A 24,330-nucleotide genomic window follows, 5' to 3' on the forward strand; every position below is an offset into this window, starting at 1 on the left:
AACATTCGAGAGGATATTTCGGCTTCTCGCCTCATCCAGCCGCGCTTTGACTGACGGATGGATTTTTATTACGGTTTTTTTTTTTAGCGTTTTTAATTTTCCCTTTTGCCGTTTTACCTTCGTTCCCCGAGCCCGGAGAGTGCTGGGACAGATAGCGCTCCAAGTTTTAATAACGTTAATTACTCCCCGCGTAAATCTCCGGGCTTGTGATAAACACGTAGCGGTAGTTATTAAGGCAGCAGCCTTGGGATGGTTTCCAAAGCAGAGCTGGGGCATTTTACCCGTGTTTATTTGCCCCAAAGCTCCACTGAGAGCGTGTAAAGGAACAAAAAGGAGGTCGGGGGCGCAAAGACCTGTTAACGAGACGCCCAGCAACGAGGATTTCGTCACACTGGGCGGAGGCGGGGGGGTGTGTGTGTGTCGGTGCCATCCAGGTCTGTCTCAAACCCGGGGGGTTATTGCACAAGCTGAACGGAGGGCGGGGAGGTTGAAAAACAGCCGGATCTCCAGGAAGAGCCAAAAAAAAAGGCTCAGCCGAGACATTAATCCTCCCGTTGAGCTTCTGAAGGGAACGCTCTTGGCCTAAGGAAGGGGAAAAAAACCTGCGGGAAACATCACTTACGTCCCTGGATCGGGGATGGGGGGGGGGGACACACACGCGAACCACGTGGGAGAATCTCTCAGGGAGGGGATCGGGGCGTTTAGAGGCTCCAGGCCTCGGGTGTTTGTTTGAGCTCTCTGTAATTCCGTGCGTTTTCCTGCCGCCAGGGAAAAGCTTTGCTGGGATGGAAGGGTTGACTAAAGCAGGAGCCAAACGGATGGGTCTCCCCACGGGACCCCGGTGCCGAGCTCGGGATCGCCGCAATCGGCCGGGCGAATGTGGCAACGCGACGTCCCCGCTTGGACCTTCCCGCCAGGAGAGCAGCCGTTACCACCCCAGGACGCTGCTCGGCGACAAAAGCTGCCCGACTTCTTTATTTTAACAACGAAATTAATTCAGTTAAAACCTCGCAGCGCGAGGAGAACAGAAATCAAAAGCATTTTTATTAAATAAAACACAATCTTTGATTTAAAAGCACCCTCGGCTGATTCGAGGACATAAAAACAGCAACGTGGCAACGCTCGGTGTCGGTCATTCCCGTGTCGTGGCACTGCGGGGAGAACGCGGACAACGGAAGGTGACGAGGAACCGTGGCTGCTCCCAGCAAAAGCCAGAGGTAACGGCAGCCCCCGGCGATGCCCGAGAGCCCCCACCCGCCCCTTCCCCGCACAAACGGGACGTGCAGCTCTCAGGACCAGGCGTTCAGGACCAAAACCTTTCCGGAGAGTAACTGAAAAACTGCATTTGAAGGGAAGCAGAAGCCAAAACGACATCCCGGACTCGCAACCGCTCGCTGTCTGGGCGGATCGCCTGAGCTCTTCCACGAAAACAGCAGCTCCGGCGCGTGTCGCCGAGGTTATTTCTTCCCCGGCAGAGTTCGGAGCGTACGTGCAGGGCAGTTAAGCAACCGGAGTTAGACATTAACTGGGAGTCGGAGGTTCGGGCTGCCAGATCGTGTTTTCGGCAGCAGGAGGGCGTCTCACTTCGCTCCTCGAATTCCTCGCTCGTTAAGGCACTGCCTTAAAGCGACGTTTCGCGGCGGGGGAAGGGGTTAAACTTGTAACTTCAGCCAGTTTTTGGTCAGCTCAGCCGTGGGGTTCCCAAAGGGTGGGTGCTCCCCGGCTTTCCTCTTCCCTTGATCCACAGAAAAGGGAAGGGCGGGGGGGAATCCTACCAACAGCAAGTTCCCCACAAGCCATTTTACATGACGCACTCGCCGGTTTAGCCTCGATGGGAATTTTCTTCCCCCAAATCTGTACAGCGGTTCCCAAGAAAACAGGTTTTACCCAAAAAGGAGCGCTTGAGGCAGAGTAATGAAGGGGAAAAGCTCTACCGCTTCGTGCCCTGCGTCAGCGAGGGCGTGAAAAGCCACAGTGGGGCAAACTCACCTAAATTTTACTGATGATTTTATCTTTAAAGCAAACCCCACCTAATTTGAGGTTCCTCAGCTGGGGCAGCACTTGGCACAAAGCAATAATGGCCCTGAGGGAAATATTAGCCCAGAGCTTAAGGCACGGCACCTCCCAGCGCTGCAGGGCTAAGGAAGCCAGAGCCGCGCTTGCCAGGACGACGCACACGTCGCTGATGTTGAGGAACGGGAGACGTTTCGTGTGGCAGCCGATGGAGTCGGCCCCAGAGTCGGTGATGTCGCAGCAGCGCAGCGTGAGGCGCTTTGGGCGCGGAGCCACTCTCCGAAACCCTTTATCTGTTCCGCGGCGGGTGCCAAAAAGGCTCAGTGTCTTCTCAAGCGGCTCTGGGAGAAGATGTTCAGACGGTGATCAGAAAACTCGATGACGTTGTGCTGCAGCTGCGGCAGAATCCAGAATCCACAGTGGACTCTTCAGGGTGGAGCCGCAAAACCATTTGTGGGGGATTCCGCAGCGACTCAGCTCCAGCGTGGTGAGGGAAGGGGGGATGCTCTCACGGGGCACACGGCAGAGCTCCATCTTTGTCGGGGACAGTCGGTGGAGGTGGGGACATCACGCCCCAAGGGCGGCCAGCACCTCGGGGCAGAAGAGCCGGGGCACGCAGCCAGTGCGGAGCTTGTCCTGCAGCTCCAGCGGCCGCAGGCTGTCGTGAAAATGCCCCCGCACCAGGCGCTGCAGGATCTGGACGGTGAGCTGGGGGCAAGAAAGAAATGGGGCCAGTGGCCAAGGAGGGCCCCCTCAGTCCCCTGGCCGCAGTGGGGTGACCTCCCTGTCCCGTCCTCGGTCCCCTGCCTGCAGTGGGGTGACCTCTGCTCCCCTGTCCTTGGTCCCCTGCCCGCAGTGGGGTGATGTCCCCCCATCTCAGTCCCCTGCCTGCAAGTGGGGTGATGTCCCCCCATCTCAGTCCCCTGCCTGCAAGTGGGGTGACCTCCCTGCCCCGTCCTTTGTCCCCTGCCTGCAGTGGGGCAATGTCCCCCCTTGTCCTCAGTCCCCTGCCTGCAGTGGGGTGATCCCTCCCCCCCTGTCCGAGGCCCCTGCCCGCAATGGGGTGATTTCCCCCCCCGCCTGCAGTGGGGCGACCCTCCCAGCCCCCAGCAAGTTGCCACCTCCCCCCATAACAGCCCCTTGCCTGCAGTGGGGTGACACCCCCCCCCCCCATCTCAGCCTCCTGCCAGCACTTGAGGTGACCCCCCCGCCCCGCCGCCTGCAGTGGGGTGATACCACACACACCTCCCTCCTGCCATCTCAGCCCCGGGCCTCCAGTGAGGTGATCGACATCCCCCCACACACGCTGCCCACAGTGGGGTGATCCTCCCCCTCCGTCTGTCCCTTGCCCACAAGGGGGTCACCCCTTCTCAGCCCCCTGCCCGCACTGAGGTGACACCGCTTCTCTCCCCACCCCCTGCCCCCGCCATCTCAGCCCCTGCCCGCACTTGGGGTGACCCCCCCGCAGTGGGGCGATCCCCGCCGGGTGCTGTGGGGCGGCCCCTACCCGGTGCGGCCTCAGCTCTACGCGTCTCCAGACCGCCCGGTCCCGCACCGGCCGCCGCCATCAGCCCCTGCGAGGAGGTTCGGGGCCATCAGCGCCGGGAGGAGGCCGGTGCCGACCGGGGGGGCGGGGGAGCGGGTCCCACCTGGCCGCCCGCAGCCGGTCCCGCACCGGCAGCAGCTCCAGAACCCTCAGTAACACCGAGCCGGGCGCCACCGACAGCTCCGCCGCCGCCATCTTGGCCGCTTGACAACCAGGAGGCGGAGGCTGTTGCTCGCGTCACTTCCGCTTCCGGCCGGGCTCCCGGTAACTTCCGGTTGTTGGTACGGCAGCGGTTGTGGCGGAGTGACGCAGAGCTCGGTGGGTACCCAGGGGGGGTTAAACATCCCTTTTTATTACCGATAAATCACTCCCGGTGTCTCCCCGGGGCCTCTTTCCCCCCGCCGGTACCTCCCCGTTAACCCCCGGTATCCGCCCCCCCTTTTCTCAGGCCGCCATGATCGAAGTCGTCTGCAACGACCGTCTGGGTAAAAAAGTGCGGGTAAAATGCAAGTATCCGCCGGGAAACGGGGCTGGGAGGAGGTGGGGGGGTGGGCGGGATGTGTGTGTGGGGGTTGCTCCCGGTTGTTCCCCCGCTCCGGTTTATCCTTAACGGCCCCCGCCAGCACCGAGGATTCCATCCGCGACCTGAAGAAGTTGATCGCGGCACAGACCGGGACCCGTTGGGATAAAATTGTGCTCAAGAAGTGGTGAGTGGGGACCGGGGGGGTGAAACAGGCTCTGCCCCGGGATGGGGCGGGGGGGGGAACCCCATCCCGGGGCGCTGGAACCGGTACCGGCCACCTGATAACTGTGTTTTCCGTCCCCGCAGGTACACCATCTTTAAGGATCACGTCACGCTGGGCGACTGTATCCTTCTCCGGGCGGGTGTCTTCTGTTTTTAACCATTCCCCCCCCCGCCTTTTTTTTTTCCCCTCCGTGCTTTCTCCTTAATTCCATCCTCCAGATGAGATCCACGACGGGATGAACCTGGAGCTCTACTACCAGTAGCGAGTGGCTGCCGTTCCCCCCCGGTTCCCCCACCACCACCCGTGCTCTCCTCCCTCCCAGTCCCCGTTCTACATCCCCGTTCTGCCGGTTTTCCCCAGCTGGCGCCATGTTGAGGCTCTAAACCTGCTGTAGCTGCCCTTGGAGTGTTTAAGTGATTTATAATAAACGTGTCTCTCGAGTCGCTGGTTGCTGTGGTGGCTCCGGGGAAGGAGGGACGGGGCACCGGGAGCCGCCGAAGTGGGCGGGCGCTACGCGTTGCTCTTTGCGTTGTGGCTTTTGTCCGCCCGCGGCCGCCGTCCTCTCCTGCGTCACGTGCGCAGCACCGCTTCCGGCCTCGATGCGGCCTCCCGCCCGCAGCCAATGAACGCTAGAAGGGCGGGCGCTTTCACCAATGGCAGCGCGGGGAGGGTGGGCGCTGCCTTCCCTCGGGCCAATGGGAGGCGGGGAAGGGGTGGGTTCGGCCCGCCCCCCTCCCCGCGCCAATGGGGCCGGGCCGGGCGCGGGCGGTGCGGGAGGCGCAGCCGAGGGAAGATGGCGGAGGAGGAGAAGCTGCCCGCGGGCTGGGAGAAGCGCATGAGCCGCAGCTCCGGTACGGACAGCGGCGGCGCTGGGGGGGATGCCTGCTCCCAGGGAGGCGCTTTGGGCCTCTCGGGGGCCCGGCTTGAGCTCCGACGGGGGCGCGGCGCGGTGGGCCCGGCTTGGGCCTCGCCGGGGTCTGAGGGGCCGTGAGCGGTGCCCGGGGCCTGGAGGCGGTGGGCTGTGGAGAGCTGGGCTTGGGGCGGGCCTGAGAGCCGGGCGGGGGTGGGTCTGCGGGGTGTATGGCTCCGGGGTTGCCGTGCCCGAGGGGCGTCGTGCCCCTTGGCGCGGGGGGGGTGGCCTTGGCGGGGGAGGGCGAAGCGGCTCCTGGGACCGTGGTTTGCCAAGGGAGCCGGGCCTGGGGCGTGTGGGGCCGCAGTGGGGCTGCTCCCGACGGGGGCAGGGTGGCAGAGCCCAGAGAAGCTTCTTTATAAAAGGTCGGGTTAGAGCGCGGCAGGATGCTGTCATAGAATCGTCGTGGAATCACAGATTCATTGTGGAATCACAGAATCCTAGCTTGGAAGGGACCTCAGGGGTCATCTGGGCCAACCTTTCTCAGCAACAGCACGCACTCTAGACAAGATAAAACACTTCCCTGGGAGGTTATTCCAGTTTTTTTGCCCTCGGTGGGGCTACGGTGGCTCTACGGTGGCTCCGGGAGGGAAGTTGTGGGTCAGGATGGTGCTTTCAGGAGGGTTTCGTCCTTTACGGCGAGAGCTTTCTAGGCTTAGGGGCTCAAAAGCAGTTCCTGGGAGGGCATGTTCATCAGCTTGGCTGCTCTGCTCGGTTTGAGGTGGGGACGATGAGGCTAAAAGAGAAGAGGGGCCCGTGTGAGGCCTTCTTTGGAGGAAATACCGCGATTGGAGCATCCTAGAGGGAGAGAGCTCCGGGGCTGTCTGGAGTGAGCAGGTCCAGGCTGTTGGGATGAACTCGAGCCTTTTTTATCAGGTCGTAGCTTCCCACCGCACAGCTCTGCTGTTGCCATCCCTCACCTTGGTTTCCTTGGCTTTTTTCTCGAGTCTGGTCTGCTCCAAGCTCCAGTGGAGAGATTTGGGGTGAGTGATTTGCTAGAAGAGAGCAGAAATCGGCTCGATTGATGCTGTGAGTTATCGCACGCGTGGCGCTGAGTGCTAGAAAGCCTCTGAGCAGCACAATTACCTGGCTTTAATGCCGAATGTGTCGAGAGGTGACTTCACAGAAGCTTCATTTTCTGCTACCTGGGGAAACCACAGATTTCTTGTGCGGGAAGGTCTTATTTTCTGGTAGAAAAAAGGTGATTTTCGGCAGGAAAGATCTGTGCAATACAAAGATGCGATCTTTGCTAACAGTAACTCGCCACGTTTGCTGCGGGTTGTGCTTGACGGAGAGGCTTTACACCGTTTCACCCTTGTAACTAGGGCTAGAGTGAAATGCAGTCGTATCCCCAGGCCAGGAACCCGGCACCATCCGCCTTCTCGGCAGCATCCGGGTGTTGCCTGGGGGTGTTTATGGTTTCTGACGGTGTCGGTGGGTGTTTTGTCGCTGATCCGTGGGAGCGTGGTGAATTGGAAAGGCAGCTGGAGCCTGCTTCTGCGCGGGGCTGTTGCTTTGACTGAAGGCGCTTGCCGACGGAAACGCTTGCGTAGGAAATTATGTGGAGTTGTAAAGTCTCGTTTCCCACCTCGTGTGTTTGAGCTGATTGCGAGGATGTGGCCGAACAATCGTAGAAATCCAGTCGTCTTTCCCTGTAGGGTCAAGAAGCTGGTTCTTGGGGTTAGGAGGCTGGTTCCTGGGATCAAGAAGATCACTCTTGGGTCGGAAACTGATTCTTGGGGTCAAGAATCTTGTTCCTGGGGTCGGAAACTGATTCTTGGGGTCAAGAATCTTGTTCCTGGGGTCGGAAACTGATTCTTGGGGTCAAGAATCTTGTTCCTGGGGTCGGAAACTGATTCTTGGGGTCAAGAATCTTGTTCCTGGGGTCGGAAACTGATTCTTGGGGTCAGGAAGCTCGTTCCTGGGGTCGGAAGCCGATTCTTGGGGTCAGGAAGCTCGTTCCTGGGGTCGGAAGCCGATTCTTGGGGTCAGGAAGCTCGTTCCTGGGGTCGGAAGCCGATTCTTGGGGTCAAGAATCTCGTTCTGGGGTCGGAAACTGATTCTTGGGGTCAAGAATCTCGTTCCTGGGGTCGGAAGCCGATTCTTGGGGTCAAGAATCTCGTTCCTGGGGTCGGAAGCCGATTCTTGGGGTCAAGAATCTCGTTCCTGGGGTCGGAAGCCGATTCTTGGGGTCAAGAATCTCGTTCCTGGGGTCGGAAGCCGATTCTTGGGGTCAAGAATCTCGTTCCTGGGGTCGGAAGCCGATTCTTGGGGTCAAGAATCTCGTTCCTGGGGTCGGAAGCCGATTCTTGGGGTCAAGAATCTCGTTCCTGGGGTCAGGAAGCTCGTTCTTGGGGTCAAGAATCTCATTCCTGGGGTCAGGAAGCTCGTTCTTGGGGTCGGAAGCCGATTCTTGGGGTCAGGAAGCTCGTTCTTGGGGTCGGAAGCCGATTCTTGGGGTCAGGAAGCTCGTTCTTGGGGTCGGAAGCCGATTCTTGGGGTCAGGAAGCTCGTTCTTGGGGTCAGAAATGGGTTCTTGGGGTCAAGAAGCTCGTTCTTGGTGTCGGAAGCCAATTCCTGGGGTCAAGAAGCTGATTCTCGGTGTCCGCCGGGAGCTTTTTTTAACCCCAGCCCGCTCTCTCTGTCCGCAGGCCGTGTGTATTACTTCAACCACATCACGAATGCCAGTCAGTGGGAACGGCCCAGCGGCAGCGGGAAGAACGGCCAAGGGGAGCCAAGCAAAGTGCGATGTTCACATCTCTTGGTGAAACACAACCAGTCCAGAAGGCCCTCGTCGTGGAGGCAGGAAAAGATCACGCGGACCAAAGATGAGGCACTGGAGCTTATAAATGGCAAGTAAACGCAGGAGAGAGAGAGGGAATATGATTCTGTTGAAGGGGAAAAGTCATTTTAAGGCTAGAATTTGGACCCCGAGCCGAGTGGTTCGGTGTGTCGTGAACTTGCTAAAGCCAAGTTTTTTTTAAGCCAAGTGGTTTGAAAATGGACTTTCCTGTGGCCTGTCCACTCGGAGGAACAATTTTGCTGTATGATTAAATGACGTAAAGACAGGTCCCAGCCCCTACGTCCTCCCCTTTGTGTTTGGTTTTGGTTTTTTTTTTTTCGGTAATGTTATTTCAGAGGTTTGTTTGTATTTTCTTTGTAAATGTGTATTTTTACATTAAAAATAAAATGATTTGAAGCTAAACCAAATGTTCTTTAAACATTTCTTTTTATTTAATGTCGCTTGACTCCTCGCCCCAATAGCAGCTTAGAGTCAGTTCTAATTAACCTCTGCTTGAAATCAAGTTGTTTGTAGGAGGGAATCGACCTCGCGCGAGGCTGGACGGGCGACCTGATCGGCTTGTTTTTTTCCCCAAATATTCTGGTTTGTGATCTGGTCTAGGAGCGAGGGCGCTGTGTGCTTTCCGCAATAAGTGGTGGTAATCTTTGCAGCCTAGATTCTTCTTCTTTTTTTCTTGCAGCTCTGGCAGTAGAATTGAATTGATGTCGCCGTTCTTCGGCATCGAGGTTGTTTTGATCTTGATGGAAAGCACGTTCGGCTTTTCCTGCTGGCTTTTACCTCGTAGGATAAGGAATTGAAGGGGTTGGGGTGAGGTTTAAATCAGTCCTGTGGATTAATTGGTGAAAACTGAGACCAGGCTCTTTAATGGGCAGCTTTGTCTTTTCTGGGGGTGAGGTTGCAAAGCTGCGAGCTCACGGATACGTCCTGGGCTTGTCTTATCTTTTATGGCTTCAGCAACGAGGGAGGGAAGATACGGAGGGTGTTTTGGCTACTGCCTCCATCCTACCCAACGCTAAATTTAAGGACTTTTTTTATTCGAAAGCCCTGGGAGGGGAAATTATCTTTGCTGAATGACTTGAAGCACCGAGGCGGTGACCAGCAGGTGGTATCTGCTCCCCGCCTTTTGGAAGGGGAGGTTAAAAGAATTGGCGCGCATGGGAATTTTCTTAGGGAATTGTCTCCTTTGGGGTTGGGGTGGCCGAGAAAGCGTGCGGTGGGGGGGGGGGGCGACGAAGCGGGACGCCCACCTCGGGGTGCAGCTCCGTGCCAAGGGCGCCGAGACTGCTGTAAAGGTAAATAGATTGAAATATTTCAGCCGAGCTGCAAATTCTCTCTCTGTCTTGCTCTTCTCTTTCGTTTCTTTTGAAGAATAAAACTGGTGTAGACCCATCTCTTTGGCGTGATGGTCGTCAAAAGGCCAGAGCAGAGCTTTCTACAGCGGGGAGGTGAAATGATGCAGGCGTTTTAAGCAGTCATTGATGAACTTGGATCTTTGTAAGACGGAATCACTTACATTTTTAGAAGGGGAAGTTGTCTCGTTATCTCTAAAGACGTATTTCAGGAGCTTGTGAGGAGGTAGACTTTTTGATACATAGATGTTCTATAAAGCTAGTTATCTTTAGAAGCCTGAATAATGTTATTTGGACTCAACAATTGTTGTCATTCTTACTTTTGGGTGTTTTTCTTTGAGATGCCGCAGTTCTTTGGTAAGGTGAGGGAAAGAAACAGCTTAAACTTCCCGTGGCTGGAAAGAATGAGATTAACCTTGACAGCGTCAGGGCCTTCTCGCTGTTGAATAACTCTTACGTTTCGTAATCTCTCTGTGGTGTCTGAAGAGGAAGAGAGCCGTGATTAAAACTCACTTCGTGTAAATACCCGGCTTGTCTTCTTGGTAAGGGCCGTTAGGGAATTAATTCCTGTGATGGGAATAATGTCAAAAAAAGCCCAAACCCAACCACCTTTCTGTCTTCCTGGGAAGGTCGTAGGGAGCATCAGCTTACGATTTATTGTTTTACGGCGGCTTTTTGAAAATTACTGTTAATTAAGTTTCTAGAACAGCTGAAACTTCTTGGGAGGATGCTCCTCTCCGGCTCCTGACAGTCAGGCATCGATGAGCTTCCCTGCACAGATGGACTGTACCTGGGAAATGTAATTATAGCGTAGAATTGTCGAAGTAGGTCTCCGGGGAGGAATTTGTTTGCCAGGCGCAGTACCACGCATTTTCCTGTTTTGTTTGGAGATCGGTTACGCCCGAGAGATCTCCCTCCGAATCCCGCTCGGGTCTTAACGCTTTACGCAATAAAAAAGCGAGGAGGAAATTTGATTAGGGAGTTTTTTTGTTCCCAGAGGAGAGGGGATGATACTAAAGATAAATGTTTTCGGTGGGTGAACTTGACTGATGTCAAATATTCCGTTTGATGGCTTTTCTCCGCTAATAAGGGAGGAGAGTTAAGAGAGCTGGAGGGTTGCGTCGCCCGTGAATGGTTTTTTTTAATCCATTGAGAAAGTTGCAGGGGAGGATTAAATGTAGGTTAGTTCTCCCGTGGTCTTCCAGCAGGAGTTGGAGGATTTTGGATCACCAGGTGCTTTGCTGAGAGGTGATAACGTCGCAGGGAGCGCGGGACTAGATAGAAATTTCAGATTTGAGCCTGACCCCGCTCTTTAAGGCAGCGAAACCTTTCAGCCCCCTCCGCGAGCTTCATCAGGCGCCGTTCAAGAGGCAGTTCATTTGCTGTGAAGGTTATTTCCGACCATCTCTCTACGTGTAGAAACCCGCTTTCCAGCTAAATACCACTTACGATCACTTTCCATCCATTGTTTCTTGCGTTAGTGTTGTTTAATTACTTAATTAAATTTAATTTCTTCCTGACGTTGACCTCTCGGTGGTTTTCGAGAGCCCTGCTCTTTCCCAGCCTGTTTTTTTTGCCCCCTGAGCCAACCGGGCTTTTAGTTTCTGGTAATGTAGGTCATCCCTTCTGCTGTTTCTGCTCTTAGCCCTCCTTTGCGCTTCAGTTTCGATTAATTTTTCTTGAGCGCGGGTTCACCGTGGTCCGCGAGATCTCAGAGCAGCTCTTGGCTGCGCCTCCTCCTGTGGCATTTACTACTGCCCTTCTCTCTGCTGAGGGCACCGCGACTTCGGGGCTGCGCCTCTCGCTTTTAAAATCCTCCTGCCTATTTCGGAGTTGTAATTCCGCGTTTACGTCCTCCTTTTTCTGGCGGAGCTCGCGGATTTGTTTGGGTTGCGTTTGCAAATAGGCCCCCGGCTTCGCTGGGTGCCGTCGGATCATTCCTTGGTCATTCAGGTCGCGTTAAATATTCAGATCCTCCTTTCTGCTGATCCTCCTTCCCCGCCCTCCAGCTCGTTATTCGCACGCTTCGTTAGCGGACCCCCGCTTCTTGTTGCAGAATCGGTTGGGATTCATCCCAAAGTTTGGTGCCCGAAAGCTTCTCTTCCCCGATACTCCCCATTTCAGCACAATCCACTGCCGTTCTTCATCTTGCTCTTCTTGCACTAATCTCCCATTAACTCCGTTTCCCTTACGCCTGGAGATTTTTCGGGGTAATTTATTAAAAGCCGGGCAGTACCTGATCTGCATAATTTGTTCTGAACGGCTGAGATCGTCTGGGGAAAAGGCTCATTAATCCCACTTCGCGGAGCCAAAGTTTAGACCCGGGGTGCGAGCCTCTCGCGCCGGTCGAGGTGCTTTGAAACAACTACTTCAGCTTTAAAAAAGCCTTAGGCTTTATCCAGAAAAACCCTCATCTGGTTGACGGGCAGATTTTGCTCTCAGGCTGGTCACCAGCATAAAATCCCGAGGTTTTAATAATTAAATTCTCTTTTAATGTGCGGTTGAGCGGCCTGCCCCGCGCGCTTATGAAACTCTTTACCTGCTGATGTGACCAGGGCAGGCAGTTTAGGACGTAAACGTAAACTCTCTAATCCTTCCTTTGGAGGCTTTATTACTTTAACGTCGGTATATATCTTAAAGCCGTAATTCCTGACGCTTCTGGGTGCGATTGTGACGGCGCCTTGCTGGGGATTGGCACTTGTATACGATCGGATACGTATTTACGGTGCTGCAAATATGTATTTTTTAGGATAAACTCTGTCTTGTCAGCGAGTAGCTGCTCACGCTCAAGCGGCTTAGTTTAACAGGATGAACCAGTATCGGTTTCTTTCCTAGAACACGAATGCGGCAAACTGTCTTCCACCCGGCTAAATAATCCTTTTTCCCCCCCCGCCTTTTTAATGCAGGATAAATAGCTGTTGCCTTAAGCTTTGTAGGGTTTCAGACGCTGGGGGAGACGTTCTCCACCCGCTCGTGTGCGCTCTAAGCGGCAGGTAGGAAAAATGGGTATAATCTCACTTAGGTGACAAGTTAAAGCAGGTTACGCGCGTCAGGAATTAAAGATAACTCTCTCTGGCTTTTGAATTATATTCAGGGCACGTGTTTTAAAAAAAAACAACCCCCAAAAATCCCATTCTAAACCAAGAGGTGATCAGTCTCCTATTCCCATATTTTATTTTTTTTTTTTTTTGGTAGCTTTTCCTCCTGGCCTGTCCAGCTGGAAAAGTCCTGAACGCTTTGCTGAATTTAAAAGATTTACGCTAGAGACGATTGAATTGGGGAGGAAAAGTGGGCTGGACCAGAGAGGACTACTCTGAAGACTTAAAACCCCTTCGTTTTGGTTTTGCTAGCCTTAAACGGGAATAAAGGGGTTCGTTTAAAAATGAAAAGCCGGCTTTTTGTTGCTGCTGGATACCTCAGCGCCTCCATTCTCTCCTCAAGGAATATTTTCTCTCCTGCCCCCAGCCCTCACAGATATTTCCTCAGGTGTGTACAAGTATATAGCGTTAAAACGAGCTAGAAAATACTTATTTCTTCATCCGTTTCCATCAGCAACCGCCCTCTTCCTTTTGTGAGAACATCCCTCCAAATAATAAAGCCTAACTCTCGAATTACGTGCCTGGCCCTTTTTCAGGGAGATTTCTTCCACTCTTTGTGGCTGGAATAAACTATGCTCAGCCCAATTTTCTATATTATTTTTAGAGGTTTATCTGGCAAAGTGCAGACTCTTCACGCATGCAAGCTACAGGGCTTACCTGGGAGTTCGGTTGTTGAAACCAGGGGATTTAATAGCTTCGAGGGGAGGGCAACCACATTTCTTTCCTCTATTAAAAAAAAAAATCAGTATTTTTTTTTGAAGGGGGAAGACCGCTGAGGTCTAAGATGGAAGAGAGGCCTCGACGATTCTTTCAGAAGCTGGCGGGAGGTTTCTGGAAAGAGGGGATTTAAAAAATTAAACAAAACTCTGGTGAGAAATAAGTGGATTTTAGCTGGTACGGAGAGTTGCTTTGGGTTGGAAGCCGGAGCATCCATTTGGGGCTGTCCTTCAAGGCAGGCGTGGATGGATGCTCCCTTGCTTAAAGTACATGGATGAAGGATTTTTTTTTTTGTGATGTAATTTAGTCTGAATTCATCACTTTTGGTCCAACGTGTGGAAGGGAAGCCCCTCTGGCCAGAGCAGGCTGCGTTGGGAAGGTGGAGGTTTACCTGGCAGCCGGACCCACAGCAGATACTCGGCAGTTTGCAGGCTTCAAATCCAGCCCAAGCCGCCGTCCCCGTGCAGAAACGTTCCTTGCGACTGGTGTTAAATTGGGTTTTGGGCGGCTGCAGGTCGGCGCGGCGACGGCTTGGGATTTGGAGTAGCCGGTCACGCTCCTTTTAACGAAGGAGCTGGACCGGGTTGAGTTGCCTGAAACGACGCGGGGTTTTCTCGGTGCCTCGAGAACTCGGGAAAATCTGCCCCGCGGGGTGTTAAGGGAGGCGGCAGCGGCGCTCGTGCTTTGCTCCTCCCAGTCAGTCTCTGTAATTGGCGGCTCCGCCATCGCGTTATCAAGCTGTTGATTGGAAAACACCGTTTGTCTCCTGGGTTTTCCTGTTAGGAGCCAGCAAGGTTGGGGTTCCGCTGGTCCAGGAAGGTTCAGAACAGTCTCTCGGTTGAGACTACGAATATTTCTTAGCTGACCTTTTAAAACGCCGTCTTGACAAATAATTCGCTCCTCGGGGATTCTTCCCGCTTGTTCTTTTAGCGAGGTGAGCCCTTCGGAAATCAAAAGCTCATCTATTTTGAAGCCCAATAATAAATCCCTACGTTTCAGGGGTCGCAGGAGGCGGAATCACCATTTATTTTTTTTTTATTTAATAGGAGCTTAAATAGAAATAGGCCGCGGTGCGAGGATGGAAACGTGCTTGGAAAAAAAAAAAAAAACCCACGAGTGAGACAAGTGCTTTTAAGGTGTTATAAAAGTTTAGTTCTGGCTCTGAATTCATTCAGGAGGTTTGAAAGCCTTTTATTTTCGGTTTGTGGCCTTCTTGCCGCGGGATGTAACGCTTAAGGGTGGGGGCTTGGGCTTTTTTTTTTTTTTTTTTTTTTTCCCCCCCTCCCTCTTCCCTGACTAATTATTCCCTGTCTTTCCAGGCTACATCCAGAAGATAAAATCGGGAGAAGAGGATTTTGAATCTCTGGCTTCCCAGTTTAGCGACTGCAGCTCGGCAAAAGCGGGCGGCGATTTGGGTGCGTTCGGGAGAGGTAAGTGGAGCTCAGCCCGGCAGCGCGAACGCCGGATCACGGGTACGGGCTTGACGCCGATCTTCTTGGCGGTGGGTGGTGGGTGTTTAATAATGCACCCCGCTGGTGGGGGAATGAACACGAGAATGGATTTATCCGCTCGGCAGCCTGCTGTGCAGGAAATGTAGTTTGATGCCTGGAAGTTAAACCAATTAGGAATGCAACTCTTAATATTATTCTAGGCAGAGGGGCGTCGTTGTGCAAACGCCTTTTCGTGAAATTGGCTTTTCCCTCTGGAAAAGGATTTTCCAGCTACACTGAATGGAAATCCAGTGGCACAGGGTAATGAGCCGTGAATGAGGAAGAAGCGGATAAGTCTTGCTAACGGCACGGCAGATAAATGGTTTGGCCTTCTAATCTTCGATGAGAAAGCTATTAGCAAATTGTGGAAACGAGAATAATTCTCGGCCCGCCAAAGTCATGTTGCCGGCCAGAGATTTTTGTTACGGGATTGTTGATCGCCGCAGAGAGGGAGCGACAACGAAAAGCTCGTGGGTGCTTCCTCGTTAATGAGATTTGCTGGTGCGGGAGGAAGAATCTTCGGGTAACATTCGAAACCTCTTCGGCTTTATCATAGCGGTGTTTTTTGCAGTCGTTTCCGCTAGGAGGAAAATACAAAGCGACGGTGTCGTGAGTACGGCTACAAAATTCAGAGAACAACCCAAAACCTTTTTATAGCGAGGGTGTCCGCGCATATTTTAGTTGAAGAGGGTCAAGAAAGGTTCTTGCCGGGGAGAGAGAGTGCTGTATTTATTGTCATCATCCGTGCCCCGGCGTCCCAGGGACTTGCAGGGGGAGCAGAGGAAGATCTGTCGCGAGAGCTGCGCCTGTCCGAAATGGCGAGCAGAAATCTCGCCTCTCGTTTTAATGAAAGCGTTTTTCCTACGCTCCCGCTTAGGTCCATGGATTAAAGCGTTCAGAAGCTCGTTTCGGGCTTGTACAGGTTTGGCAGGAGGTTTTCGCACAGCTGCCTTTGCCGGGCCGGGCTGTCACCCCGCTTAGGATGGCCCGATGTTAGGGTTTGGGAGACACCCACGACAGTTTATTGTCGTTAAGACAATTATTCCATCACCCCATGACCCTTCCCCACCCGGGAAGGGCAACTGGGGAAAAACAAGGAAACCCGAGGGTTGAAATATAAAGAGATTGAATAGGATAAGACTAAATAATTAACATTAATAACACTAAAGAGCCAGTATTGATCCCGATACCGGTATAGAATATACAAGGATGATACTCAGCCCAATTTATCAGGAGGAAGCCGGGCGCTCCCAGCCAATGTGGGACACTGCCAGCGCTGCGGCTTCGGGAGGAAGGGAAGGGCTCAGGGCTCCGGCACCGGGGCGAGGAGTTCTCAGGATGGCAGGGAAGAAAAACTCCTCTGCAAACTTTTTCATTTCCATATAATGTGACGTTTGTGGTAGGAAATAATCCTGTTGGCAGCTTGGGTCGAGTGCCCGGGTTTCTATTCTCATCCCCGCACCTGGGGAGCTTGAAAACACCGAGACCTTGAAACCCACATCCCAGAGCTGGCTATAAAGTAAATATTTTAATGAATTCAGACACTAGAGTCTTCTAAAAATGCAGTTTTCCCGAGCCTTAGGAAAGAAATTAGTCTTGTGTCATCCAAACCAGGACACCTGGGAATACTTAAAACACGAGCGGGCTTGTGGAAGGGGCTCGGAGTTGCGCGTTCAGCCCCTGCCAGCCGAAGCCCACTTGGCTTTGGCAGGTGAAACTCTATTTCAAATGTAATTTGGGGTTTTTTTCCCCCCATAAAAATACTGGTTTTAATCACCGTTCCTTTTTGGGGTGCAGTTCAGCAACAGTTGCTTCCTCGAATAGATCCTTTCAGGCGGGGCTGACCTGAGGGTGCCGTCTCTTTGGCTTCAGGGCAAACAGAAATTTGGGTTCATTGTGCTCTTTGGGATGGAAAGAGATTGCTTTATTTTATTTTTCTGGCTGCGCCAAAAAGTAAAGAAATGTCGCAAGAGCCGCTTTCCACTAGATGGCATTGGAACCAAAGCCCTGCTCTCTCCATCCCCCCTCTCTGCCTCTCCTTGTTTTTATTTTTCCCTGGGCTGAAAACGTAATTTGTTGGAACTTGGAGCGGTGGTGACTTGGGAGGGGAAGTTTTTAAAACATTTCAATTTGTCTGCCCTTCAAATAAGTCCTGTTCCTGCGCCAGGAAGACCACTGCGGTGTAGCAGCCGGGCTGATACTTCATCCGAAGGAAAAGATTTCGCGTCCTTAGTGGAAAATAACCACAAAAATTCAGGTGCCGAGGCGAGTCTGCCCGAGGGTGAATGACACCGGCGTTGTAACCGAAGCTCGTGAGCCAGGCAGGCCGCTTCTAGCTTCTAATCTGGATTTTTAGCCATTAATCTAAATGCTGAAAGGGGAGAAGCGAAACGCTGGGAAGCCGGATGCATCAGGTCGCTTCAGTAATAAACCACTTCTTCCTCGGAGAGAGAAAAATAGCAAGCTGAAGCTATTAATAATCCCGAAAGGGGGGAATCGAGCATCTTTAGTGGCGTCTTAAGTGCCCTAGCTGGAGAAAGGGGTAGGGATGGATGGAGGTCGTAAAGGAAAACATAAATTCCGGAGATGAGACGTGAGGCATTTGGGGTGTGTGGTCTTGGAAGGGGTCGGGAAGGTTTAATTTGCAGAGAGATGAATGTATCGCTGCGAGGTGGCTTTTCCGGCTCTCGAGCTGCCTCTGCCGCCCCCTCCGAATGTGCTGCGGGTTCCAAAGCCACAGCCCAGCTTGGAGACAAACGTCATAAACTTCCAGGAGATTTTATGTTGGGTTTTTGGCGAGTGGCTGGTCTGTCCATCACCTCGGGCAGCTCGAGGCAAGCTTTGGGCACGGTCGATGCTAAGGGCAGGGAATAAGGGTTGTCTCTGGGCCTGGGGGACTGTCACCTCCCGGCCTTCCCTCCCGGGCATCTTGTCCTTCTGCTGAAGCTTTTGCCGAGGCTCCCGCGGTGGGACTTTGACCTGTTGGCAGCGGTAAAACCTCATTATTTCGGCTGGGGCGGGCGATTTCTCCGCTCTAACTTTTATCACAGGAAACTGAGAGGGTTGTGATTTAGGGGCACAGAGTCGAGTTGGGGGTCGGTGACGAGTGGTGTTCCCCAAGGGTCAGTGCTGGGCCCAGTCCTCTTCAATGTCGTCATCAAGGGCCTGGATGAAGGGACAGAGCGTCCCCTGGGCAGGTTTAGAGGTGACACAAAGCTGGGGGGGTGGCTGACACCCCGGAAGGCCGTGCCGCCATCCAGAGAGACCTGGCCAGGCTGGAGAGTTGGGCAAAGAGGAACCTTCTGGAATTCAAGAGGGGCAAGCGCAGGGTGCTGCCCCCGGGGAGGAATAACCCCCCGCAGCAGGACAGGTTGGGGGTGACCTGCTGGAGAGCAGCTCGGTGGGGAGAGACCTGGGAGTGCTGGGGGCCGACGGGACGGCCATGAGGCAGCCATGGGCCCTGGTGGCCAAGAAGGCCAGTGGCATCGTGGGGGGCATGAAGAAGAGCGTGGCCGGCAGGTGGAGGGAGGTCATCCTCCCCCTCTGCTCTGCCCTGGGGAGGCCGCAGCTGGAGTTGTGGGTCCAGTTCTGGGCTCCCCGGGTCAAGAGGGACAGGGAACTGCTGGAGAGGGGACAGCAAAGGGCTACCGAGATGCTGAGGGGACGGGAACGTCTCTCTGCTGAAGAAAGGCCGAGGGATTTGGGGCTTTTTGTCTGGAAAAAAGACGGCTGAGGGGGGATCTTAAAGGGTGGGTGTGAGGAGGATGGGGCCAGGCTCTTCTCAGTGGTGCCCGGGGACAGGACAAGGGGTAACGGGCACAAACGTGAGCATGGGAAGTTCCACCTAAACAGGAGGAGGAACTTCTTGACTCTGCGGGTGGCAGAGCCCTGGCACAGGCTGCCCAGAGAGGTGGGGGAGTCTCCGACTGTGGAGACATCCCAAACCCGCCCGGACGCATTCCTGTGCCGCCTGCTCTGGGTGAGCCTGCTCTGGAGGGGGTTGGAGGAGATGATCTCCAGAGGGCACTTCCAACCCTACGGTTCTATGATTCCGTGAGACTGGGCAAAAATCCTGTCCCCCTTGAACCGCCCCCTGTAGCAGGCTGGTGTCTCTGCTCTTGATTTGAGTTATTCTGGCCGTTATTGTGCTGCTTATTCCTTCTTTGCCCTGCGGTAGTTCCGCTTGGGGATCCCCGCGCGGGGTCCTTTGGGCACCTCTGCCTTTCCCGAGCCTGGATTTCTAAACCTCCTGAAACTGGGTGATTCGGGAGAGCGGAGCCTCCAGAGGGATCCTTATCTAGGTCATGACATTTACCCACGTGTGCCTCATAAATTATTTAGCGCAGCTTGTAATTCACACCGCATCCGTCCCCCTCTCCCTGCGTACCTGGAGGGCACACGAGAGGGGAAGAGGAGCGTTCGCCTGTGCCAGTGAGTCTGCGGAACAGATTTCCTCCGCCTTTCGGCTCGGTAGCTCTCCCGAGCATCTTTCTTCGCTGCAGCTGCTTCTGTAGGATCTGCGCAAACCCCCGCCCTGTTTAAAAAAGGAAAAAAAATTAAAAAAAAAATAATTAAAAAAAAAAATCCGCGTGCATGCATGTGTGAATGAGTTGTTTTGAATCCTCTTCTGGGAGAAGGATAAAAACAAACACCCCCTGCGCGTTATTAATTGGTGACTTTGTTGTTTGCCTGGAAGCTGTCTTCGTTTGAGGCTGGCTTGCTCAGAACGATCTTCCGTTCGTTGCCGAGCTTAATTGAACTTTCTGGTGTCTGCTCTCCGCAGGTCAGATGCAGAAACCTTTTGAAGACGCCTCATTTGCGCTGAGGGCTGGCGAGATGAGCGGACCAGTTTTCACAGAATCAGGGATCCACATCATCCTCCGCACAGAGTGAAGTGCCTTGGTGACGCGTAGAAGAGGAAAGGGCGAGGGGAAGAAAGGAAAAGGAAGAAAACAAAGAAGAAAAAAAAAGAAAAAAAAAAAAGAAAAATACAAAACCAAACCTGCTCCAACCCTGCACTCTCCCCAAACGAACTTCATATCCAGTTTAAAAAAAAAAAAAAAAAAAAAAAAGCTCATTTTTCATATCTCGATATCTTCTGTGGCACCCGACACAGTGTTTTTCACCTGCAGAGGTGCATGGTTAGCCGCGGGTGAGAACGCAATCGGAACAAGGCGGTAGCATCTTTCGCAAGCAGAGAGAACGTTAAAACCCGACGTTTCTGGCATGCCACAGCTGCTCGAGTTACATCCGCGTGTCTCCTGGGCCGAGGAATTGTCAACGCTAAAGGTCCCGCTCCAGTGCTTCCCGCATCCCTACCCCCCGCCGCCGCCGCCCCCGTCTCTAGACGCAGAGTATTTATTGCAGCGCGGAGCCGACGTGTGAACTCTGGTGCTACGACGGAACCAACTCCCCCCCCAGCCCCCGCATGATCGTTTCGACGCATTTTTAAACCCCAGTGGAGGGTATTCGCTCTGCAGCCCGCTCTGTTGGTTCGTAGAACTGATTGATTTACTAAAGCCATTCGTTAATTGACCGTCAAGGTATCAAAGGCTGAGCCAGCTTAAGCATGGGGCACCCATCCCTCTGTCTCCGTCCGTAGCTTCCCTTTAACGCAGCTCGGCGAGGACCATCCCTCTGTCCCCTCGCCCCGGTGGCGCCGGGAGCTCTCTCTCCCCTCCTGCCATCCCTTCGATTCGTTAAAACTTGAAGATGCCTTTTTGGGTTCCGAACGCAAAGGAGAGAGGCGAAGGGCCAGTAAGTAGTTGCCACTGCAGGATGGTGGGTAGCCAGCCCGAGCTGCGTAGCGGTACGTAGGATGCTGCGTGCTTCCCATTCCGGCCTGAAGTCACTCCATTATTTAGACACCACGGTGCCGTTCCGTAGGGCCGACTGTATTGTGGATTTTTAGTTTTAGCTAGAAGGCTGGTTTTTTTGGGTCGTCGTTTTTTTTTTTTTTTGGTTGTTTGGTTTTTTTGGTTTTTTTCCTTCTCCTTCTTTTTTTTTTCTCAAGCTCCTCTCGAGCCACTTGTGGTTTAAACACTGTAAGCCGTTGTTTTCCGGTTACACCGCATTGCTTATGTTTAGCGAAATAAAAACGGGGAAAAATGAAATAAAATAATAAATCCCGGCTTTGGTCCAGCTGTATAGTTCCAATTCTCTTCAGCAGAAAATAAAGCCCTCTCCAATTACACAACTCAAGGGCTCTGGTATTGATTATTTCTCCTCCTTTGCCTGTAGAGATCTTGTCGCTGCTGTTAGAACAAACAAAAATCCTCTGCAATATGCGCCGAATTGGCTCTTGCTGGTGGTTTGGGGGTTTGTTTTTTTTTTTGTTTCGTTGTTTTTGTTGTGGGTTTTTTGTTTTTTTTTTTTAAAACTCTAAAATAGAAATGTGGCTCGCGTGGCGTGAAGAAAAACTTCTCCAAAGTTGTCCGAAGCGATAAGCTGATATTCTTCGGTCTGTCGTTGGGGCGGGCTCTCCCGCTTTGCGGCCGGCCGATGTCTTGTTTCCTGAGAATTGTTTAAATCCTGGTACAAAGTGTTAACTTCAAGATAAGGTAAAGCCGGTATTTCTAGCGCAGTTTAATGACTATTTCCCACCTCTCCTCGGCTCTGCAAATTGAGGTGTTCCATTCGGGGTATGAAATCCGCCGTGACGGAGAGTGGCTCCTCGCTGTGTGGTGGTTTTTTTGGGTTGTTTTTTTGTTTTTTGTTTTTCCCCCTAAAAACTCCCATTTTAGAGGCTGGGGAGAGGCACCGTCTCCTACGTTCCTCTCTCCAATTACCGTGATCGCCAAACCTCCGAATATCGTTTGCAGGTCTGCTTTTTGCCGGTTGCGCTGGGGAGATGGAAGAAGGCTCTCGCGCGTCGGATAAAAGTTGGTTTCCATAGCTACGCATCGATTTTTTTTCTATTAAAGAAAAAAGGAAAAGAAATACATAAAAATGAAAAATATCCAGCTCAGGGTGACGAGCAGGCGAGAGCTTCAAAAAGAAAAATTACCTCAAATAACTGCGCGGTATCACGAAAGCAGGATCAAAGGTAAATAAAGGCAAGCAGAGATGTCTTCTCTGCCTGGAAATGTGGTGATTCAGTAAAAGCGGCGGCAGGCGAGTGGTTTTGCAGCGGTTTTGCTTCCCAGCTGCGGTGGGGTGATCCCAGTACCCGGTTCAGACCTTCGGCGGGAGGTGGCATCGTCTCTGAGCACGAGCAAAAGGTTGATGAGGTGACCGTGGAGAAATTTGGGGTGGGCTTAAGTTGCTTCCAGAGGTTTTCTGTCATTGTCATAGGTTTGGAATCACAGAATCATAGACTGGTTTAGGTTGGAAGGGACCTTAAAGGTCATCTAGTTCCAACCCCCCCTGAAGGGGGGACCCTGAAGGTCTGTGGGGCTGCGTGAGAAGGTGCTGGCTTCCAAAAAGTGCCCGTTGACGGTTGGGGATGATGTTTAGGATATTTATTACCACTGAAAGCGCCCTAAAGCTTAACGCTTCGGGGGCTCTGTGCTGTATGTCGGGTCCAAGGGAAGAATAAATATCCTTGGGGTATCCTGCCGGTGTTGCTCAAGGTGGAAACTGCGTAGTAAGTAGGTTTGGTGACCCTCGGGTCTCAGCGTTGTTGAGAATTGGCCGTATCCAGCCCCGCGTTGTGCTGAGGAGAGCTTTTCTCTGGTGCTGGGCAGCGGCGTATCAGTAGCTGGCACTTTGTCCAGCGATGCCGTTTTGGCTTGGTCCTTCCATTTCCCGGCAGCGAGACCTTGGCCAAGCAAGCGCCTGCGCAGGGAGGATGGATGGGAGCTTCTCCCGAGGCTCCGCTCGCAGCTTCGCTGTCGCTCGCCCCAAGATTTGGGTTCAGCTCCGCTCAGAAACCAGCGCGCCCTCCCGGGGCCCATTTATCTCTTTGCAGAGGTCGTTTGGTGAATGGAGATAAATCCAGTTGGCAACCGATGACGAATGGTGTTCCCCAGGGCCGTTCTCTTTAATCCCTTTATCAGCGATCTGGATGAGGGGATTGAGTGCACCCTCGGCACGTTTGCAGAGGACACCAAGTTGGGTGGGAGTGTTGGGAGGGTGGGATGGCTCTACAGAGGCATCTGGACAGGTTGGATCCATGGGATGAGGCCGGTGGTGTGAGGTTCACCATGGCCAAGGGCTGGGTCCTGCACTTGGGTCACACCAAAACCCTCAGTAAATTTCACGGTGACACCAATTTGGGTGGGGGTGTTGATCTGCTGGAGGGTGGGATGGCTCTATGGAGGGATCTGGACAGGTTGGATCCATGGGCCAAGGCCAATGGTATGAGGTTCATCATGGCCAAGGGCCGGGTCCTGCACTTGGGTCACACCAACCCCATGAACGCTACGGGCTTGGGGACAAGTGGCTGGAAAAGGACCTGGGGGTGTTGCTCAACAGCTGAATACGAGCCAGCAGTGTGCCCAGGTGGCCAAGACGGCCACCAGCATGGCCTGTGTCAGCAGTAGTGTGGCCAGCAGGACCAGGGCAGTGATCGTCCCCCTGTATTGGGCACTGGTGAGGCCCTACCTCGAAGGCTGTGTTAATTTTTGGGCCCCCTCAGGACAAGAAAGACATGGAGGAGCCGGAGTGGGTCTGGAGAAGGGCAAGGAAGCTGGTGAGGGGGCTGGAGAGGAAGGAGAAGGGTCTGGAGAAGTTCTGGGGGAGCTGGGGGTGTGCAGCCTGGAGAAAAGGAGGCCGAGAGGAGACCCCGGCGCTCTCTACACCCCCCTGAAAGGAGGTTGTGGCGAGGAGGGGGGTCGGTCTCTTCTCCCAAGCGATGGGACAAGGGGAAGCAGCCTCGAGTTGTGCCGGGGGAGGTTTAGGATGGATATTTGGACAAATTCTGTCACAGAAAGGGTTGTCAAGCGTTGGGACAGGCTGCCCAGGGCAGTGACGGAGTCGCCATCCCCGAAGGGATTTAAAAGACGCGTAGACGTGGTGCTGGGGGATGTGGTTTAGTGGTGGCTTTGGCAGTGTTGGGTTAACGGTTGGACTCCGTGATCTGAAAGGTCCCTTCCAACCTCCACCACTCCATGATTCTATAAACCACGAGCTGCTTTGGTCTCCTGCCCTTTCCCTGGGGAAGGCGGGCTCATAGCTGCGTTCGGCGAGCGTCTCCGATACAGTGACCTGCTTTGGCGTTGCTGTCACGGCCTGGATTCGGATCCCTTCCCGGTACCGTCACGGAGCAGCACGGCTCCGTCTAGCCCCGTTCCTGCAGGGCACCCTGGCTCGGTGCTCCACCCGCGCGTCAACCCTTGGACTCCGTCACCGGAGCGGTGACACTAACGGTAACCGCTTCTGACTGTTGCGCGTTTGAAGCCTTCGCTTCTCCAGAAGGATCATTTAAGGGATTTCTCCTGGTTTCTCGCCGGGGCCCGAGGAAGAGCCTGGCGCATCCCAGGAGCTGATTTTGGAGGCAGGTCACAGGAGAGGGGGACGCTTTTCTCCGCCTCCCTCAGCCCCGAGTTGCGCGGTGTCGAGGAGGAGGAAGGCAGGAGGAAGGCAGGGAAGGGGTAGCCCCCCACCCCACCCCCCCCCACCTCTTTTGGCTGTTCTTCTACCCCAAAACCAGGCTCAAGCCGCCTTTCCTGCCTGCCGAATCCGCGGCGCGGGATGCGGAGAGGGCAGCCCGGGCTCG

General features: G+C 53.6%; 2 protein-coding genes across 2 annotated transcripts; both read left to right on the forward strand.

Moving 5' to 3' along the window:
• Positions 1-3,813: 3,813 nt before the first annotated feature.
• Positions 3,814-4,745, forward strand: UBL5 (ubiquitin like 5). Its single transcript, XM_063318944.1, has 5 exons — positions 3,814-3,877; positions 4,008-4,069; positions 4,183-4,266; positions 4,389-4,426; positions 4,524-4,745. The coding sequence occupies exons 2-5, from the start codon at positions 4,014-4,016 to the stop codon at positions 4,565-4,567; spliced, it is 222 nt and encodes a 73-aa protein (XP_063175014.1). The 5' UTR covers positions 3,814-3,877; positions 4,008-4,013; the 3' UTR covers positions 4,568-4,745.
• A 263-nt stretch (positions 4,746-5,008) lies between these two features.
• Positions 5,009-20,862, forward strand: PIN1 (peptidylprolyl cis/trans isomerase, NIMA-interacting 1). Its single transcript, XM_063318938.1, has 4 exons — positions 5,009-5,156; positions 7,867-8,067; positions 14,502-14,612; positions 19,456-20,862. Exons 1-4 carry the CDS (start codon positions 5,099-5,101, stop codon positions 19,563-19,565), a joined length of 480 nt encoding a protein of 159 aa, XP_063175008.1. The 5' UTR covers positions 5,009-5,098; the 3' UTR covers positions 19,566-20,862.
• The last annotated feature ends 3,468 nt before the right edge of the window (positions 20,863-24,330 follow it).

This window comes from Chroicocephalus ridibundus, chromosome 29, assembly GCF_963924245.1.
Source record: "Chroicocephalus ridibundus chromosome 29, bChrRid1.1, whole genome shotgun sequence".
Lineage (NCBI taxonomy): Eukaryota > Metazoa > Chordata > Aves > Charadriiformes > Laridae > Chroicocephalus > Chroicocephalus ridibundus.

Excerpts from the sequence above, each read along its gene's own strand:
- UBL5 (XM_063318944.1), top strand. The coding sequence starts at position 4,014 with ATGATCGAAGTCGTCTGCAACGACCGTCTGGGTAAAAAAGTGCGGGTA. Across the intron at positions 4,070-4,182 it reads AAAGTGCGGGTAAAATGCAA|CACCGAGGATTCCATCCGCG; the intron begins GTATCCGCCGGG and ends GGCCCCCGCCAG. Across the intron at positions 4,267-4,388 it reads AAAATTGTGCTCAAGAAGTG|GTACACCATCTTTAAGGATC; the intron begins GTGAGTGGGGAC and ends CCGTCCCCGCAG.
- PIN1 (XM_063318938.1), top strand. The coding sequence starts at position 5,099 with ATGGCGGAGGAGGAGAAGCTGCCCGCGGGCTGGGAGAAGCGCATGAGC. Across the intron at positions 5,157-7,866 it reads GCGCATGAGCCGCAGCTCCG|GCCGTGTGTATTACTTCAAC; the intron begins GTACGGACAGCG and ends CTCTGTCCGCAG. Across the intron at positions 14,613-19,455 it reads TTTGGGTGCGTTCGGGAGAG|GTCAGATGCAGAAACCTTTT; the intron begins GTAAGTGGAGCT and ends TGCTCTCCGCAG.